The 18,123-nt window shown below is 41.8% G+C and overlaps 1 protein-coding gene across 1 annotated transcript in view; it reads left to right on the top strand.

Annotated features, from left to right (window-relative positions):
* Positions 1-6,616: 6,616 nt before the first annotated feature.
* The window catches only part of EOGT (EGF domain specific O-linked N-acetylglucosamine transferase), a 29,402-nt gene continuing 17,895 nt past the window's right edge, over positions 6,617-18,123 (top strand). The window contains exons 1-7 of the mRNA XM_069473785.1: positions 6,617-6,650; positions 8,406-8,617; positions 9,723-9,823; positions 10,790-10,898; positions 14,026-14,120; positions 14,475-14,579; positions 17,523-17,629. Of these exons, the coding sequence (XP_069329886.1) occupies positions 8,420-8,617; positions 9,723-9,823; positions 10,790-10,898; positions 14,026-14,120; positions 14,475-14,579; positions 17,523-17,629 (715 nt within the window). The 5' untranslated portion in view covers positions 6,617-6,650; positions 8,406-8,419. The remainder of the gene's footprint in view (positions 6,651-8,405; positions 8,618-9,722; positions 9,824-10,789; positions 10,899-14,025; positions 14,121-14,474; positions 14,580-17,522; positions 17,630-18,123) is intronic.

Below are 18,123 nucleotides of genomic sequence, written 5' to 3'. Positions count from 1 at the left end.
TCTGGGTTCCTCTTCCATCTTTCTCTTTTTCTTAATTTTTTTATTTTTTAATTTTTTAGACAAGGTTCTTGCTCTGTCTCCTGGGCTAGAGTGCAGTGGTGTCATTATAGCTCACTGCAACCTCAAACTCCTGGGCTCAAGCGATCCTCCTGCCTCAGCCTTCCAAGTAGCTGGGCCTACAGGTGTGTGTCACCATGCCCTGCTAACTTTCTATTTTTTGTAGCGATAGGGTCTTGCTCTTGCTCAGGCTGCTCTCAAACTCCTGGCCTGAAGCGATCCTCCCAAAGTGTCTTTTTCTTAATTTTTACAATTTCTACAAAGTTTCTTATTAGTAGAAGAAACTGGATCATTTGTCCTGTAGAATTTCCTGCCATCTGGATGTTGTTGATTGCATACCTGTGGTTGTTTAGTGTGTTCTGCCTCCTATATTTAGATCTAAAGGCAATTATTTTTTGGCAAAAATACTTCATTAGGTGGAAATGTCTGAGTCCTTTTGATACGACCATAATAACCTTTGATTGCTTCCCTGTTTCCTGATGTAAGATGTTTCAAGTTTATCTTGTACATTGCACCCAGACCCAAGATCATCCATTTTTCTACGGAATTTACGTTTCTTTTAATGGGAAACGGTATATAGAGATCACATCTGGGTACAAGGGATGCTTCTTGCTACTAGGTACGTTGTTTCTAGGCCTTTTCTTTCTTTCTTTCTTTTTTATGAATTTCATCATTTCCTTTAGTTAACAGATGTAAGTGTAGAAGGGGGAAGAGAGTGAGAGGAAGATCAAACAAATAAAGGGGAAAAAGTGTACACAAAAAAATCCTGATAGAATATGATTACCTTTGTGCATTTATTTAAAAATATTTGTGTAATGAAATTTTAAAAAGTAATTATTGGGCTGAGCATGGTGGTTCACACCTGTAATCCCAGCACCTTGGTAGGCACGGGCAGGAGGATCACTTGAGGCCAGGAGTTCAAGACCAGCCTGGGCAATATACCAAGACCCTGTTTCTACAAAAAGTAAAAAATTAGCCAAGTGAGGTGGCATGTGCTTGTAGTCCCAGCTACTGAGACATTGAGGCAGGAGGATCTCTTGAGCCCAGGTTACAGTGAGCTCTGATCATGCCACTACACTCTATCCTGGGTGACAGAGTGAGACCCTATCTCTAAAAACAAAACAAAAAAGTAATTGTTATAAAAAGAAAATTTAAAATTGAGTATCCCAAAGGGAAGCCTGGCAACTCCTTTTAATTCTTTTTAGAATTTATAGAATATAAAATGTATATAAATAATATATATATAATAATGTAGAATTCTAAATTCCTTTAAAATTTTAGAACTATAAGGAACAGAATGATTTTTTAAATTCCAATATGTAATGTTATAAAGAAGGCAACAAAAGCCACAGTAAATGTCTCGTCCACGGTCTCATAACCTAGTTGGTGACTGAGCTGGGATTCTGCAGGTCTCTGACTTCTGGGCAGGGATTCTTCCACTGCCCTTAATTGGAAATCCAGGAAATGCATATTCTGTAAGAAATAGCAAGTGCCCAAACAAAACCAGGATGTTACCTAAGTGAGTTTGTTTGTTGCAGAAGGGCAAAAAAAAAAAAAAAAAATTTCAAAATATGAAAGAAGAGTAGAAGGTTATGAGAACAAGGAAAACAGGGAAAGAGAACAGAGAAAAGTATTCAGAGTAAACATACACAAGCCTAGGGAGATTACTAGCAGCATCTTGGAAGAGAACAAAAGATTAATAGAAGGCCTTCTTTTTTAAAAATAAGGAAGAGAAATGTCAACCTAAAAGGAAGAAACGGAGGCAAAATTAGTATTAAGAGAATTTATTTGAGCCAGGCTTGAAGATTGCAACCCAGGAGGATAGATTCAAGTTGCCATGAATATACACTCCCTCTATCCCTTTTCAATGGAGCATGTAGGAGAGATTTGTTTCTAAAGATAAAATATATTATTAATTCATATTGAGACCTCCAATTGAAATTCAGAACTACAATATGTTTATATAACCTGATCAGGCTTTCATCTATGACGTCAAAAATTTCAGCTTCAAAGATATTAATACCATCTTCGTTACTCCTATTTGGTTTACCCCATAATACCAGCAGTGCCACCAACAATTTGGTTGCGGAAAACACTCTGTAGTTTTTCTTGCAACTACTTTAGTCCTGAGGATACATCCCATTAGGATGTACAGATTATGTTTCAAAGTTACTTGGGATAGTTTCTCTGATAGGCCACAAATGCATAACATTCATTTAGTTTCATTTTATTTAAATTTTGAAGGATTTTTTTTTTAAATTTTGTTTTATAATGTAATATATTTGCATGGTTCCAAAGTCACATCTTTATAAGTGTATATCCTGAGAAGTTGTCTTCTTTGTTCCCTCTACCCATGTTCCCTCCTTTCCCCTATAGGAAGTCATTTTAAATGTTATTCTATTTGTAGAATAATAAGTAAATATATGTGTGTGTATATGTACTCCTCTTTCTTAGATAAATGATAGCAACTCAATAATATATCCTTCAGTATATATAGATATTTCTCAATTCTTTTTTACACCTGCATAGTTTTACATTGTATGGATAAACCATAGTTTAATCAATTAGTCTCCTATTGGGTGAGACATTTGAGTCAACTGGAAGAAAGTTTAAAAGTAAATTTTAACATTGATATTTTAGGGAGAAATTCTATGATGAGAATGGCTATTGCAGTAAGGCAGAACTCAATCTAATGTTCTTAAGATCGTATCTTGTTTCCTGTAAGTCTGAATGACCGCTCAGTATATGGCCATTTAAAATAGCACCATGTAGATGTCATTCCAATTTGGGTGGTTTGTGTATCCTTGCAATTAGACTAGCCTATTTTTAGAAACCTTTCTTGTATTACATTTATTATGTATATATATGTTTATATTTACATAGCGTATATTTGTTTTTAATTACACATCACTTTGATACAAAATGTTTGTTTAAAAATTTATTTTAAATGACTACAATTCACTTTTAATTACCTAACAGAAAAGCTACATTTCTTGTATATGACAAAGGCTGGTGGCATGTAGGCTGAGAAAGCATTATTATTACTATTATTTTATTTTTGTAGAGATGAGGTCTTGCTATTTTGCCCAGGCTGGTCTGAAACTCCTGTCCTCAAGTATTCCTCCCGCCTGGGATCCTCCCACCTCAACCTCCCAAAGTGCTGGGATTATAGGCATGAGCCACTGTGCCCAGCCAGAGAAAGCATTTTTAAAATTTCCTGTTCTTGGCGGGCGTGGTGGCTCACACCTGTAATCCTAGCACTCTGAGAGGCCGAGGCCGCCGATCCTTTGAGCTCAGGAGTCCGATACCTGCCTGAGCAAGAGCGAGACCCCGTCTCTACTGAAAAATAGAAAGAAATTAGCTGGACAAGTAAAAATATACAGAAAAATTTAGCCGGGCATGGTGGCACATGCCTGTAGTCCCAGCTACTCGAGAGGCTGAGGCAGAAGGATTGCTTGAGCCCAGGAGTTTGAGGTTGCTGTGAGCTAGGCTGACGCCATGGCACTTCTAGCCAGGGTGACAGAGTGGGACTCTGCCTCCAAAAAAAAGAAAAAAAAAATTACTGCTCTTACTGGTATGGGGTGAACAAAGTATAAAATAATAAGAGTAGTAGTTTCCTTGAAAGCAAAGTGTTATTTACATAAAGAATAAATGAATTAATGCTGTAAAGTGCTTTAGAATTATGCTTGGCACATGTTAAATACCATATGTTTTTGCTGTTACTATTTGAAACAAAATTTCATTTAATATTCCTAATTTACCTTGTCACTAATGGAACCTGTAACAATTCTTTTAACAGCATCTAAAAAATTATTTAAAAATCATGCAAGCCTTTGGAACAAAGTGTTGTTTCCTTATGATCCACGTTACTTAATTCTGGTGACGTCCTGTGTCTGAGTAGGACGGTATTTATTTTGACGGTGTCACCCATCCTTTAATCAGTTCGAGTCGGTATTTAATGGTCAACTCTGCCGTGCTCTAGACATAATACTATTATTAATTGAACTGAGGGTGCCAAGAATTGAAGACAGTGGGAGAGAAGCGTTCAGTTAATTATGATAATATAAACAAGCAATTATAACTCAAATAATTATAAAATAACAAAACCATAAAAGTTAAACTCCACAGAGTAGCATTTGAACTTGGTGAGTTTACAGATAGGTAAAAGTATACTACTTTACAATGTGTGTGGACTCCAACATATCCTCACCACTGGAAAGTGTCTTCTGTCAATTACGTTCAGTCCTCAAATGTGAAAGTTACGGCAGCAACCTCTGCCCTCAGTATGTAAACAGTAAAAATTAGCCTCTGTGCAAAGCAGAAGAGAGGAACAGAGTCAGGTTTTTTGCCCACCCTGTCCTAACGTCCGCTAAGCGCCCGCATTCTCCCAAGGGGAGTGTTGCTGAGATCGAGATGGGGGGGTCCGCTTCTCTATGCCGCTTGGCGCTGTAGCTCTGGTTGGGAAGCTGGGTCAGAGGCTGCCACACTACCCTTCGCTGGAGCACGTAAGGAAAAGCAGATTGGTGCCCTCCCAGCCCCCTCCTCGCCGCCCCCGCGGTGTCTGGGTCGCGCCCTGCGCCCTCGTCTTCCCGGGTGTAGCCCCTGGGTCCTGCCCCCACGGGGCCCCGGTCCGCCCCCGCGCCGGCGGGCCGAGGTGTCCCGGCTGCTCCTTGGCGCCCCCTGGCCCGGCTCTGGCGCCCGAGGTTTCCGGTGAGCGGCAATAGCCGGTTATGACGACTCCCTCCTCCCGAGCAGCCGCCGTCTCCTCCTCCTCCTCCTCCGTAGCCCCGGTTCCCCGGCTCCAGGTGGGACTCGCCCGCGATCCGCGGAGCCTTCGCCCGCTCCCCTTCCCGCCGCGGCCGCGCTCTGCGCCGCTCCCGCCCCGGCGCGCGGGGCCGGTTGCACGCCTGCCGGCGCGGCTTCCCGGAGGGCTGCAGTCTCTCCACCGCCTCCGCCCGCGCCTTCCCACCCGCTGCGCGCCGGAGAGGTGGGCGTCGGAACCCGGCCCCGGCTCTCCTGGGCCCCGGGCCCCTCCCCGGTGCGGGCACCGGCGCGCTGAGTCCCCGGGAGCCCGCCGGCCCCCCGGCCCGCGCCGCGTTGACCCGGTTGCAGAGGCCGGGACAGAGCCGCTCCCCCAGGCCCCTCCCAGGCGCGCCGCGGTCCCGGGTGGCGGGTGGCTCCCGGGGATCTCTGCGCCCCGAAGCAGTCCCGGGCGGCGCCTGCGGTCGCGAACCCGAGCGCGGCATCTTAGCTGCAGCCGGGCGCTTGCTGCTGACCCGGCCGCCTTGTGCGGGGACTGCAGTTACGGCAGACAGCTGGGGGGCTCCCCCTAGACGTCTCAGGCAGCGGAGCCCTGCTTTGTACCCGCCGGGAGACTTTATGGCACAAGTGGGGGCCAGCCATTTAGGAGTCATTCTAAGTCTCAGATGCCTTGAACTTTTCATTTGTCCACTGCCTTCTTCAGACTTCTCCAAGCTCTGTCGCAGAGCACTGTCCCATCTTGTCCGCTGTGTCCCCGTCAACCCCAAGCTTCACCTCTCATCAACTCTTTTTTAAATGTATTTATTTATTTATTTTTGTATAAATTTCTGGGGTACAAGTGTAATTTTGTTACAGTGATTTACTGCATAGTGGTGAAGTCAGGGCTTTTAGTATATCTATAACCGGAGTAATGTACATTTCATCATCTTTCAGAATTTTCCCTCTTTTTCTCCCTCACCTCCAGCTTCTAGGGCCTGTGGAAATCTAATCAAGGATACAGGAGTGGAATGAGCCCAGCAGCTTTGTGCTGAAGGCAAAAGTAGCGTAGCCCCAAAGCCTTCCACCCATCCCGGCGGGCCTTGCAGCAGGATCCAACACCGGGAAGCTGTCTGCCAGGCCCCGGGGTTGTGCTTTCATGCACCAGCAGCCACCCTCATCCGCCTTGTGCAAGTGGGTACGTGCCAGGAGCGGAAGCCAGGTTTCTGATGTGTCTGTAGAGTTTTCCCATCGCCAAAGCGTTACTTCTCCAGGCATAGGTGAGTCTAGGGCCAGAGCTCAGTGGAGGACAATGGACTTGAATAACCAAAGGTCAGGACTTGGTCATAACAATGACTTTATTACAAGGGAAGGAAAAGTCAAGGGGAAGGAAAAGTCAAAGGATAGGTTGGCCTGGCTGTGAACCTTAAGGCTCACCAGTCTAGCACTCTAGCTTCAGGGAGCTGAATTACTGCAGAACCTGGAACATTGTTTGCTGCTGGGAGTGTTTGACCCGCTGGGTATCCTGTGGATGCCTGTATGAACTGGGCGGCCTCCTTCCTGCTCACCGTTGGAATCTGGTCTGTTAGGTGACTGTGTTGGGGGTCATGCCTGTAACTTTGCTTTTTGCAGTATGATAGTCATCAAGGAAAAGAAAGAGTATCTATCATGAGCAAGGCCTGCCGATTAGGGGTTATCTTGTTATTTTCTCTCTTAAGATTGCCTTTAATTCAAAATATCACCTGAAGGATAAATTGTACTGTAGCATCCTTTTAAGGTAATGTGTTTCATTTCTGACATGTTTTAGAGCCCTGAAACATCACAAAAGCTTCTGGGTGGTTCTGAGGATTAAAGAGGTAAATATTTTAATTATAAGTAGAGTCATTGTTGCTATTAATATGTATTTTTAAATTTTATAAAATAGCTATCAACTAACTCTTATATAAAAAGTCCCAACAAAAAATATTAATTCTACAGCTTCAGAATCTAAAAAAAAGAAAAAAGAAAAAGAAAAATATTAATTCATATCAGATTCACGGCAGGTATCAACACACTCTTCGGAGCCACCTAAATGAAAAAAAAAATCACTGTATTTACTACTCCAGAGGGGAAAAGGTTTCTTCTTGGTGTCCCCACTGTTCAATTATGATCCTGTGGCCTGGGAACTTGAGTTTGGTTGAATATAGCAGTTTGTTGCTAAAGGTCCCCTCATCATAGCCCATAGTTGGTGAAGGCTGATTTGGAAAGCTGGCTTGCTAGTATGACCCAATAAACAGCAGGCCTTGCTGAGGAACACTCAGTGTGTGTCACGGCTTGGCATCCAGTGGAAAGAGGACTTAAAAAAAAAAAGAGCAAAGATACCGCTAAAGTGAACTGAGAATGACGTGATTATTGTCTGGGATATAGAAGAGAAGTCTGATCCAAGAGATTGAACCCTTACTGAGTAAGTTAGGAATGCAATAAGGTTCATGACCATTATTACTTTTTTTGCAGCATTAAGACAGGACAGGGGAGAGTTTAGGGGCACAATCTTTGGAGCAGACTGCTTGGTTTCACTCCTGGAGTTTCTTAGTTATTATTATAGGTGATTATTATGCCTACTAGAGTGTAAGCTTCACAAGGGCAGGGAGTTTAGTCCACCACTGCCCCTTCATTGCTGCATCCTGGCTCACAGTGTGCACTCACTTGTTGATTGTGATTATTATTTTTTATTCAGCAGGAATACACATGCTCAGAGTCAATCCATCTCCTTTTCTCTCTTACTGGCACAACTTCCTCACTCCTCATCATTCATGTCTCAGCTCAAATGTGAATGAGGCCCCTTCTCTGCCCCACTTGGCTGTAAACAGTTATTTAGTAAACACTTACACAGCATTTAGTGTGTGTTGGCTACATTTCTAAACACTTTACCGATAATTAACTCATTTCACTCCCAGCAGCTCTATGAGGAAGGTTTATTATTATTTCCATTTTACAGGTGGGAAAGCTAGATGCAGAAATGTTAAGTAACTTGCTCAAGGTCATGCAGCTAGGAAGCTGCACACAGGGATTCAAACCCAGGTGGTTGAGCTTTTAAAGTTCAGGTTCTTAATTGCCATGCTATGTTGTTTATCATATTACCTTATTTTATTTCAGGCATCAGAAAACTGGATTATATCAAGGCCCTCCCCATTTTTATAAATAAAGTTTTATTGGAACACAGCCTCATCCATTCCTTTACAATAGACTATGGCTGCTTTCTGGGCAAAGGCATTGTTCAGTAGTTGCCACAGAGATATTTACCATCTCTCCTTTACAGAAAAAGTGCTAGCCCCTGGTTTTTTTGATTCACAGCCCTTGTCAACATCTGAAGGCATTTATTTATTTGATTGTTTATATGTGATTATTGTACTAGGTTATAAGCTCCATGAGGGCAAGGTTCTTGTTTTGTTCACTTCTGTGTACCTGGCTCCTAACACGGTGCCTGGTACATAGCAGGTGTTCAATAAATATTTGTTTAAAAAAGGAACATTACTGAGTGATGTAGGAAAGTACTAATTATGCTTAGCTCTTGTCTGTTTTCTTTGACTTTTAAAGGAAATTTCTTAAGATGTTTTCAATTTGATCTCTAGGTTTGGTGGTTGCTATGTTAATGCTGCTTGTCTTTGGAGTATTGCTGTATGAAGTCCCACTGAGTGGCCAAGATGAGACTCCTCCTGAGGCTGGAGAACCTCTGTATAACTATGCGGGCATCCGCTTGCCAGAGGAGCACATTCCCTTCTTTTTGCACAACAATAGGCATATTGCCACCATCTGTAAGAAAGACTCACAGTGTCCTTATAAGGTAGGTCTTATTTCTTCTTATTTATTTTTAAAAGGATACAATTTAGGCTGGCTTACTGGTTCTGCATTATAACCTGAAACTCAAGGTAGAATTCTAACTTCTGGTTGTCTCTGTGCGTCATTGTTTGAGTTTCCTTTAATACTTCTAAGTGACTACACTTTGCCTAAAATTATATTCCATTCACAAGAGTGAAATTTCAAATCTAAATCACTTCTAAAATAAGTAGGCAGCCAGTACTACTTATGAAGCAAAAGAGATGTTATGCAGAAAAGAACATCCTGGTTAAAAGTAAAGAATTTCACACCTCTTCTTTCTTAAACTGCACATTAGAGGGTCACTTAGCACTTAATTTCAGTAGTAACACCTCAGCCTCTGTTTCCACGTAATTAACACTGTTACTGTGGCCTTCCTTGTGTCTTTGAGGAGTTGGAAAAGCCTCAAATAGGAGCCCATTAAGACGTCTCCCACGGCCTCAGAGATCAAAGCTGGGCATTGTGAGACACTTCCTTTCCCATGCTGCTGGCACAGGAAGCATATGGAAAAGCAGACCTGGGAAGCCGCCCAGCATTGCCCCTGGGGCCTTGTAGAAGGGCATTCTCAGCTCCCTGGCCAGCAGCAGCTGTGCCTTTCCCAAGGGCGGTGAAGTTGTCTTGTCTTGTGTGGTCCTGGCTGATCTTGACTGATGGGTAAAGTTGCTGATGCATGCAATTTAGCTGTGATTCTTTTGGGGGTAACAGAAATTCCAATTTATCAATATATGCCTTTTTAGGCATTGAATTTTAGAATCAGTTTGCTTGCTAAGACAGGCAGTTTCTTAAGCTACTTCAAGAAATTCTAATTGAAGTGCTCTTTGGTAGTGTAGGTGAAGCCTAGATTTTTGGATAGGGGACAGACATGGTTGGGTGGCGAGTAGGTATAATTGTTAAGAACCCTGAGCCCACGCTTCTTAGAATTTACTCTAGTTATTTTATTACAAGAATACATATTGTTAAATGTAAACATGAAAGCTCTATAAAAATTTTGTTTTCTTAATAGAAAAATCTGAGTCTTCTCTAAATGTCAGAGGAAGGGAAAGCAGCCTAAATGTACACATTTTATGTTCTAGAAACACTTAGAAAATCTGAAGCACTGCTGGGGTTATGAGAAATTCTGCAAACCGGAGTTCAGGTTTGGTTACCCTGTTTGCAGCTATGTCGACATGGGATGGTAAGTTTCCGTATGGAATATCCTCTTCTTCTTTAAGTCCTCTTCTTTCTCTGCAGTGTTTGTTGATGTCCTAATTCCCAGCTAGACTCTTTTGGTTTTAGATAGTAATTCCTTTGGATATTAATTTGCTTATAGAGTCATGAATTCAATTTGACTGTCTCACACTGGGATTAAGAATATCTGTCATTTCCTCTGTCAGAGGGAGAAGACAGTCTGAACCATAGAAAATATGCCCCCCCCAGAGTATGCTAAGAAGACAAATGGACAGTTTCCTCTTCCCCTGGGGAGAGGTTAAGTATAATTAGTACTTCCAATACATGCAAGGTTAATGCTGTAAAGAAAATACAGTAATTAAGGATGCATGTGGCCGAGCGCAGTGGCTCATGCCTGTAATCCTAGCACTCTGGGAGGCCGAGGTAGGTGGATTGTTTGAGCTCAGGAGTTCGAGACCAGCCTGAGCAAGAGCGAGACCCTGTCTCCACTATAAATGGAAAGAAATTATATGGACAGCTAAAAATACATATAGAAAAATTAGCCGGGCATGGTGGCGCATGCCTGTAGTTCTAGCTACTCGGGAGGCTGAGGCAGGAGGATTGCTTGAGCCCAGGAGTTTGAGGTTGCTGTGAGCTAGGCTGACACCACGGCACTCACTCTAGCCTGGGCAACAGAGTGAGACTCTGTCTCAAAAAAAAAAAAAAAAAGGATGCATCATTGTCTGCAGTTCCAGATGATCCTAACTTCATACATTTCTGTTGCCTATTTTTATGATAAGAAAGTAAGTCTGTGAATAACTTATTTTTGGTAACTTCATGTCGCCAGGGATAGTTTTGGGAAAACTATGATAGTATACTTTTCAAAAATTAAAATAATAACAGACTTCTAGCAGTTTAACCTTTGCACAGAATGTTCAAGGTCCAGAAAAAGGAAAAAGAAACAAAATCATAGAATCTTTTTCTTTGAAAATAGGACAGACACTCTTGAGTCAGCCGAGGACATATTCTGGAAACAAGCTGACTTTGGATATGCCAGAGAGCGGCTGGAGGAGATGCATGTGCTCTGTCAGCCCGAGGAAACGGTGGGTATTTAGCTGCTTGTTTATTTTTGTTACTTATTATTGATGATTAAGTTTTATTACTTATTGTTTGGATTTTTTTTTTTTTTTTTTTTTTTGAGACAGAGTCTCACTCTGTTGCCCAGGCTAGAGTGAGTGCCGTGGCGTCAGCCTAGCTCACAGCAACCTCAAACTCCTGAGCTCAGGCGATCCTCCTGTCTCAGCCTCCCGAGTAGCTGGGACTACAGGCATGCGCCACTATGCCCGGCTAATTTTTTCTATATATATTTTTAGCTGTCCATATAATTTCTTTCTATTTTTAGTAGAGGTGGGGTCTCGCTCTTGCTCAGGCTGGTCTCGAACTCCTGAGCTCAAACAATCCGCCCACCTCGGCCTCCCAGAGTGCTAGGATTACAGGCGTGAGCCACCGCGCCCGGCCTTATTGTTTGGATTATAACATAAAAACAAGACAGACGGTCTCATGAAAAGAGTCCCTCATTCTCATTTATTGGTTTCAAATTTTATTTAACTCCCCCAAATAGGTTGTTCTGTTTCCTTTGGAAGCCCTGCCCTCTTTATCACACATATGTCAGATAGACATATTTTTAGACAGTTAAAATATTTTTAGGTTTAGAATCTGCCCCTCTCTCATGCCGGCATATGCTAAAGAAGGGAAACTGATAAATTCCATTTTTACAAATTCATTCTCAGGTAGTTCGGGGCAGAGGATATACCCCACCATACTGCTCTGTGTGTGCTCAGCACTTTACAGTTTGCAGAAGCTTTTCTGTATGTTATCTAGTTTGATACTCATAAGCGTTATAGCAGATAGGCAGAGCAGATACCACTGATGCCACTTTACCAGAGCTGAAAACAGGTTCCTCAGAGAAGTTAAGCAACTTCTCCAACACCGCACAGCTACCCTGTAGAATTACGCATGTAGAATTAAGACGCAGATCCTTTTACAGTGTACTTTCAACCATTCCACATTGCACCTCAGTGGGTCAGATAAACACGTTGCAAAGAGGCAGTTTTGGGTAATCAGTACAAGAGCAGGCTCTCAACTATGGGGTTCAAATCCTGACTCTTAGACAAGGTACTCAACCATTCTGTGTTTCAATTTCCTCTGCCTTGAAGCCGTGCCCATTTTGTAGCATTGTGGTAAGGATGAAATGAGGTTCTGCTTATAAAAATGCTCAGTGCAGGGCCTGGCTCCCAGCAAAGGGTTCAGTGTTATTTTATAAAGGTTGATGGAGTTTTAAGCACTTATGATTAAGGCACAGTATTCTTTAAGCCAGTGATCCTGAACCCGGAATCTCTGCCATCTCAGGAGTCCCTGTTATCTCCAGGCAATCTGGGAAACTAAAAAAAGTTTTAATTTAATTGCATTCAAAAACTAAATATTTGCTTAATAGTGCTATTGGGAGGTGTCACATGATAGAGCTCTGAGCATTCTAGCAAGGTGAACAATGCCCGAGGACGGGAGGCACAGCGTTAACCTGCTGCAGGGTGCCTTTAACAGATGTTTGTTCTACCTTGTGCCCTTTGGCTGGAGTCCGGCTGTTCATGTGGAAAAGACAAGGAAAGAGCCACAACCCCACCTTGCACACTTCTTTCAAGGTGGCTTGTAAGATGGTTTTTTGGCTAAGATTTGTCTTGATATATTTTGTGTTATCAGAGTATGATCCCTGTCTTAGTTGTTTAGGCTGCTGTAGACTGGGTGGCTTATAAACAACAGAAGTTTATTTCTCACAGTTTTGGAGGCTGGAAGTCTGAGATGAGGTCAGCACCATCAGGTTCTGGGGAAGGCTGTCTTCCAGGTTGCAGACTGCAGACTTCTCACTGGGCAGGGCTCTCAGGGGTGCCTTTTAGAAAGGCACTGATCTCACTCACGAGAGCTCCCCCTCGTGACCTGATCACCTCCCCAGAGCTCCACCTCCTAATACCATCACATTGAGTGTTATGGTTTCAACATAGGAATTTTGCATGGACACAAACATTCAGTCCATTGTAATCTTTTACCAGCTACAGACTCCAAAGTGCCACTCAGGTTAAGATTAAGGCCTCATTCATGTTCATGGGAAGTTTTAGGGAAAATAATAAAATAAAATAGCACTTAAGTCTATAAATAAAATCCAGAGCAGATAAAAGTTTTTGAAGCTTTCTTGCTTTCAGCACAAACCAGATCGGTTGAAATAGAATCAGGCTCTGGTAGTTGATGTTTAAGTTCCTTGATGCAGTTATTTAGAAAATATTGCCCTCGTGGTGATGTTGAGACAGAGGCTCCCACAAGTTTTGCAGTTTGCAGAAAGCACCTCTTATTAAAAGTGGCAAACTGCGCCCCCTGCCTTTAATGTCTCTCTGGTTTTTTTTTGAGACAGAGTCTCACTCTGTTGCCCGGGCTAGAGTGCCATGGCGTCAGCCTAGCTCACAGCAACCTCAAACTCTTGGGCTCAAGTGATCCTCCTGCCTCAGCCTCCCCAGTAGCTGGGACTACAGGCATGTGCCACTATGCCCGGCTAATTTTTTTCTGTATATATTTTTAGCTGTCCAGATCATTTCTTTCTATTTTTAGTAGAGACGGGGTCTCCCTCTTGCTCAGACTGGTCTCCAACTCCTAACCTCGAGCGATCCTCCCACCTGGGCCTCCCAGAGTGCTAGGATTACAGGCGTGAGCCACCGTGCGTGGCCTTTAATGTCTCTTATGTGTGTCTTCCTCCTTGTTTCATTTGGCTGGTCTTTGAAAAATGTTTTTTCATATAGCTGGGTGGCACTACTGGTTCTGAGTGAGGACTCTTTTTTTTTTCTTTTTTTTCTTTTTTTTCTTTTTTTTAAGAGGACTGAACTGAACCACCTATACAGCTGTTGGCTTTAAAGTTTGAGGTGATACAAATAGAACATTTGGGAGTTCTTCATAGTAACCTAAACATGTGGAAACTGGCAAAAGTATGCTTGGCCAAGGTCATCTGGGAAGGAGACAAAAATCCTTCCATAGACAGAATCCTTGGGAAGCTTTCCTCATCCCATTGTGTAGTTTGAACTTGAGAGTATACACGCTGTGGCCACGTCTAGTAAATCAGAGTGAGTCCTCACAGTGTTAATACTTAAAGTTATTTTTTTTTTTTTTCATTTTTTCTCAACCTTACTTCAGACTGACTCAAGCCTGGTGTGTTCCCGTTACCTTCAGTACTGCAGAGCAAGCAATCTCTACTTTGATTTAAGAAACATCAAGAGAAATCATGACAGGTACTTCAGTGGTTGATGTTTTTAATAAAATCTAAGAGGAATTTAGAAATATTTTCAGACCCATGGATATGGCTTGGATTTATTTCATGATAAGATGAGGGAGGGGTTGAGGAGTGGGTGGGGGCTGGATGACCCAGACTGGCCACGAGTTGATCACATAGCTCGGTTGTGGGTGTATCAGGTTCCTTGTGTGATCCTGCTACTTTTGTATGCATTTGAAATTTTCTATTATAAATACTTAAATTCTAATAAAAAACTGATTTTACAGATTGGTAATCTACCTTAATTACAACCCATGTGCTTGGGTCATGAAAAAATTTTCTGAACTCAACTTAATTTTTTGTTACCTGCTAGATTTAAGGAAGATTTTTTCCAGAGTGGTGAAATTGGAGGGCACTGTAGACTTGACGTTCGTACGTTGATGTCTGAAGGTCAGCGCAAAAGCCCTCTGCAGTCATGGTAAGATTTTTTTTAAACATCTGTTTCTGAAATGTTTGCCTTTATTTTTGGCACTTGCGGATTTTTACAGGGACTCTCAAATGGAAAATGTTACTTCATTTATAGATCATTTGGCACGAGTTTCTGGGGAATGACAGCAACTGAGTGAATTCCTTAGTTGTATCTGAATTAAATATATGTTTATAAAATCTTAGGAAGTATGATATAGTACTTATTGTTTGCAAATGAAAGAAAAAATTCAACATTGAGGCTGGGTGCAGTGGCTCATACCTGTAATCTCAGCACCTTGGGAGTCCAAGGCAGGAGGATCACCTGAGCCCAGGAGTTTGAGACCAGTCTGGGCAACATAAGGAGACCCTGTCCCTACAAAAAATAAAAAAAAATTAGCCAGACATGGTGGTGTGCATGTGTAGTCCCCACTACTCAGGAGGCTGAGGCAGGAGGATCTCTTGAGCCCAGGAGTTTGAGGCTGCAGTGAGCTATGATCATGCCACTACATTCTAGCCTGGCTGACAGTGTGAAACCCTGTCTCAAAAAAAAAAAAAAAAAGATGGTGAATTTTTATTAATTCATAATTGCTGCAAGTATTTTAGGGAACACTTTTTTACAAAATATACTTATATTGAAATATATAACAAGCAGGAAAATGTATAGTTTGGATTATGAAAAAGTGAACCCGCCCATGTAACCCTTACCCAGGCTGTCACAAAAAAGAACATCGCCAGCACCCCAGGCTCCCTCCCGGGCCTCACCCCCATCCTCCTCTCCAAAAGTAAATCCTACCCTGACTTTTAATACCAATGTGGTCAGCTTTTTGAAAGTTAAAAATTTTTATTGTAAAATAATTTTATACTCATAAAAATTTAAAGATAGTACAGGGAGTTCCCATTGTCCCAGCTGTCCCAGCTTCCCCTGATGATACTATCTCATGTAACCATAGTGCAATGATCAAAACCAGGAAATTAACATGGATACAATATTGTGAACTAAATACATGTGGATTTTACCATGATTACATGCACTCATATAAAATGTTATCACGTCTAGGTGCATGTAACCACGACCACAATTAGGGTACAGAATTGTTCCTTCATCCTAAAGAAATGCTTTAATGCTACTCCTGTATGGTCACATAGGTTACTCTTTTTTTTTTTTTTTTTTTTTTGAGACAGAGTCTCACTCTGTTGCCCAGGCTAGAGTGAGTGCCGTGGCGTCAGCCTAGCTCACAGCAACCTCAAACTCCTGAGCTCAAGCGATCCTCCTGTCTCAGCCTCCCGAGTAGCTGGGACTACAGGCATGGGCCACCATGCCCGGCTAATTTTTTCTATATATATTTTTAGCTGTCCATATAATTTCTTTCTATTTTTAGTAGAGATGGGGTCTCACTCTTGCTCAGGCTGGTCTCGAACTCCTGAGCTCAAACGATCCGCCCACCTCGGCCTCCCAGAGTGCTAGGATTACAGGCGTGAGCCACCGCGCCCGGCCAGGTTACTCTTATATGATAACTGTTGAAGTCAGGCATTCATGTTAAGCAAACCATTCAGAATAATAACCTACCATCCACGTGCATGGCATTTTACAGTCTGCAGTGCAGTCTCTCACCTGACTTAACAGACTTTTACTAGTAGTTAGTTCCTATGTTCTAGTGGGCTTTTGGATTCCTAGTACCTTCTTGATATCTGATTCCGCAGGGTAGTTCCCTAGGGTGTAATTGTATTAGTTACTTATCACTGGGGAACATGTTTTCCCAGGTACATCCTAGGGTATCTTTGTATTCATTATCTATTGTGGTATAACAAATGACTCTAAAATTTTAAGTGGCTTAAAATGTCAAACATTTATCATCTCATACCACTTTTGATGGTCAGGATTTGGGAGTAGGTGAGCTGGTTTTCTCACGAGGTTGCAGTGAAGCTCTTGGCCAGGGCTATAGTCATCTCTCGGCTCAACTGGGCTTGGGGGATCTGCTGCTAAGCTCGCTCAGGTTGTTGTAAGCCTCAGTTCCTAACTCTGCCTAGTGGCTTCAGTTTTTACCACATGGGCCTCCTCTTAGTGCTGCTCACAGCACGGCAGCCAGCTCCCCCAGGAGCACGTGGTCTAAGAGAGCACGTGCCCCAAGAGGAAAGCCACAGCACTTGTGTAACCTAATCTCAGAAGTGATATCCCATCACTTCTGCTGTATTCTGTTCATTAGAAGCGAGTCACTAAGTCCAGCGAACCCTCAAGGGGAGGGAATTAATTTCCATCTCTTGAAACAAGAAGTATTAAAGACTTCGTGGACATATTTTTGAAACTACCATGATATTCTGGCATTGTGTTTTAAAAGAACCCATTTGATACTTGTTTTATATGAGCTATGATCTCAAGGATGATCATGTCATTGTTACAGACAATCTTTATGTTCACTCTGCACATCTCACAATTGTTGTGATTATCTTTTGTTTGGAAGACAATTGTGCCATGTGGCTTCCAAAGATGTTTTCCAAGAAATAAATTTCCTTTCTTCTGGGAAGCCTAGCTGTCTGCTGTCTTTCTGAGGCACTGGATAATTCTTGAAAGGCCATCCTTCTCAGAATCCAAGAAATCTACCATGACAGTTTCTCTAAGCCTCATGAGGAAACTGTCTGAATCTTCCCAATTTACTGGTAGATTATTTAGCGCATCCAGTGTATAAATTTCTTCTTTGCTTGGTAGGTTCCCAATGTAATGATCTTTCACATTAGACTGAATTTTATAATAATTATTTTTGTTCCCAATCTCAACATTAAAATTGATATCAAATTATATAAATGTCAGTATGTTTCAGAAGTTACAGGGTCTCCACAGGAGTGCCTCTGCAAACTAGAAATAAAATTTGCCTAATGAACAGATCTTAAATTATAATGTTGCAATAGGAAGCTCGGGAGAATGACTTTGAAATCATATCCCAATTCATAATTCCAGGTTTGCTGAGCTGCAGAGCTATACTCAGCTCAATTTCAGACCTACAGAAGATGCTAAATGTGACATTGTTATTGAAAAACCAACGTATTTCATGAAATTAGATGCAGGTGAGAAGTTGTCTATTATTTATATATTTGTTAATGAGGCTTTACTGTTTTACATATATGTATATAGTAATTTTCTATGAAGTTTTTGGAAGCAGTAAGACAAGCAGTGGATTTTCTTTTTGCTTTCTTCTTTGAAGAAGTAGGTGAATGAATTTGAACTTCTCATTATTTTATGCCTTTGGTGTTTTCGAAGAAACCTTCACATTTATATCAAAGGACTTAATCAAAATCTAAAGAAGAGAGAGGAAGGCATACGTATACCTTTTGTAACTAAATTTACCCCATCTGGTTTCTCTAATCACTTGATTTAGATTGTGTTTCATTAATTTTTTTTCAAAATTTAGTATATAGTATGAGTGGGAAAGAAATGTCCATGACCTCCCCTGGTAAACTTTCTAATATCGTTTTCATGACTAAAATGAACTTAAAATACTTCTGGAAGTTGCTCCTGGAATATGTTCTTGAACAAAAAATTAAAATGATTTTCCCATATA

This window comes from Eulemur rufifrons, chromosome 7 (assembly GCF_041146395.1).
Source record: "Eulemur rufifrons isolate Redbay chromosome 7, OSU_ERuf_1, whole genome shotgun sequence".
NCBI lineage: Eukaryota > Metazoa > Chordata > Mammalia > Primates > Lemuridae > Eulemur > Eulemur rufifrons.
The sequence above is the reverse complement of the archived record's forward strand: the minus strand, read 5'-3'. Positions and strand labels throughout refer to the sequence as shown.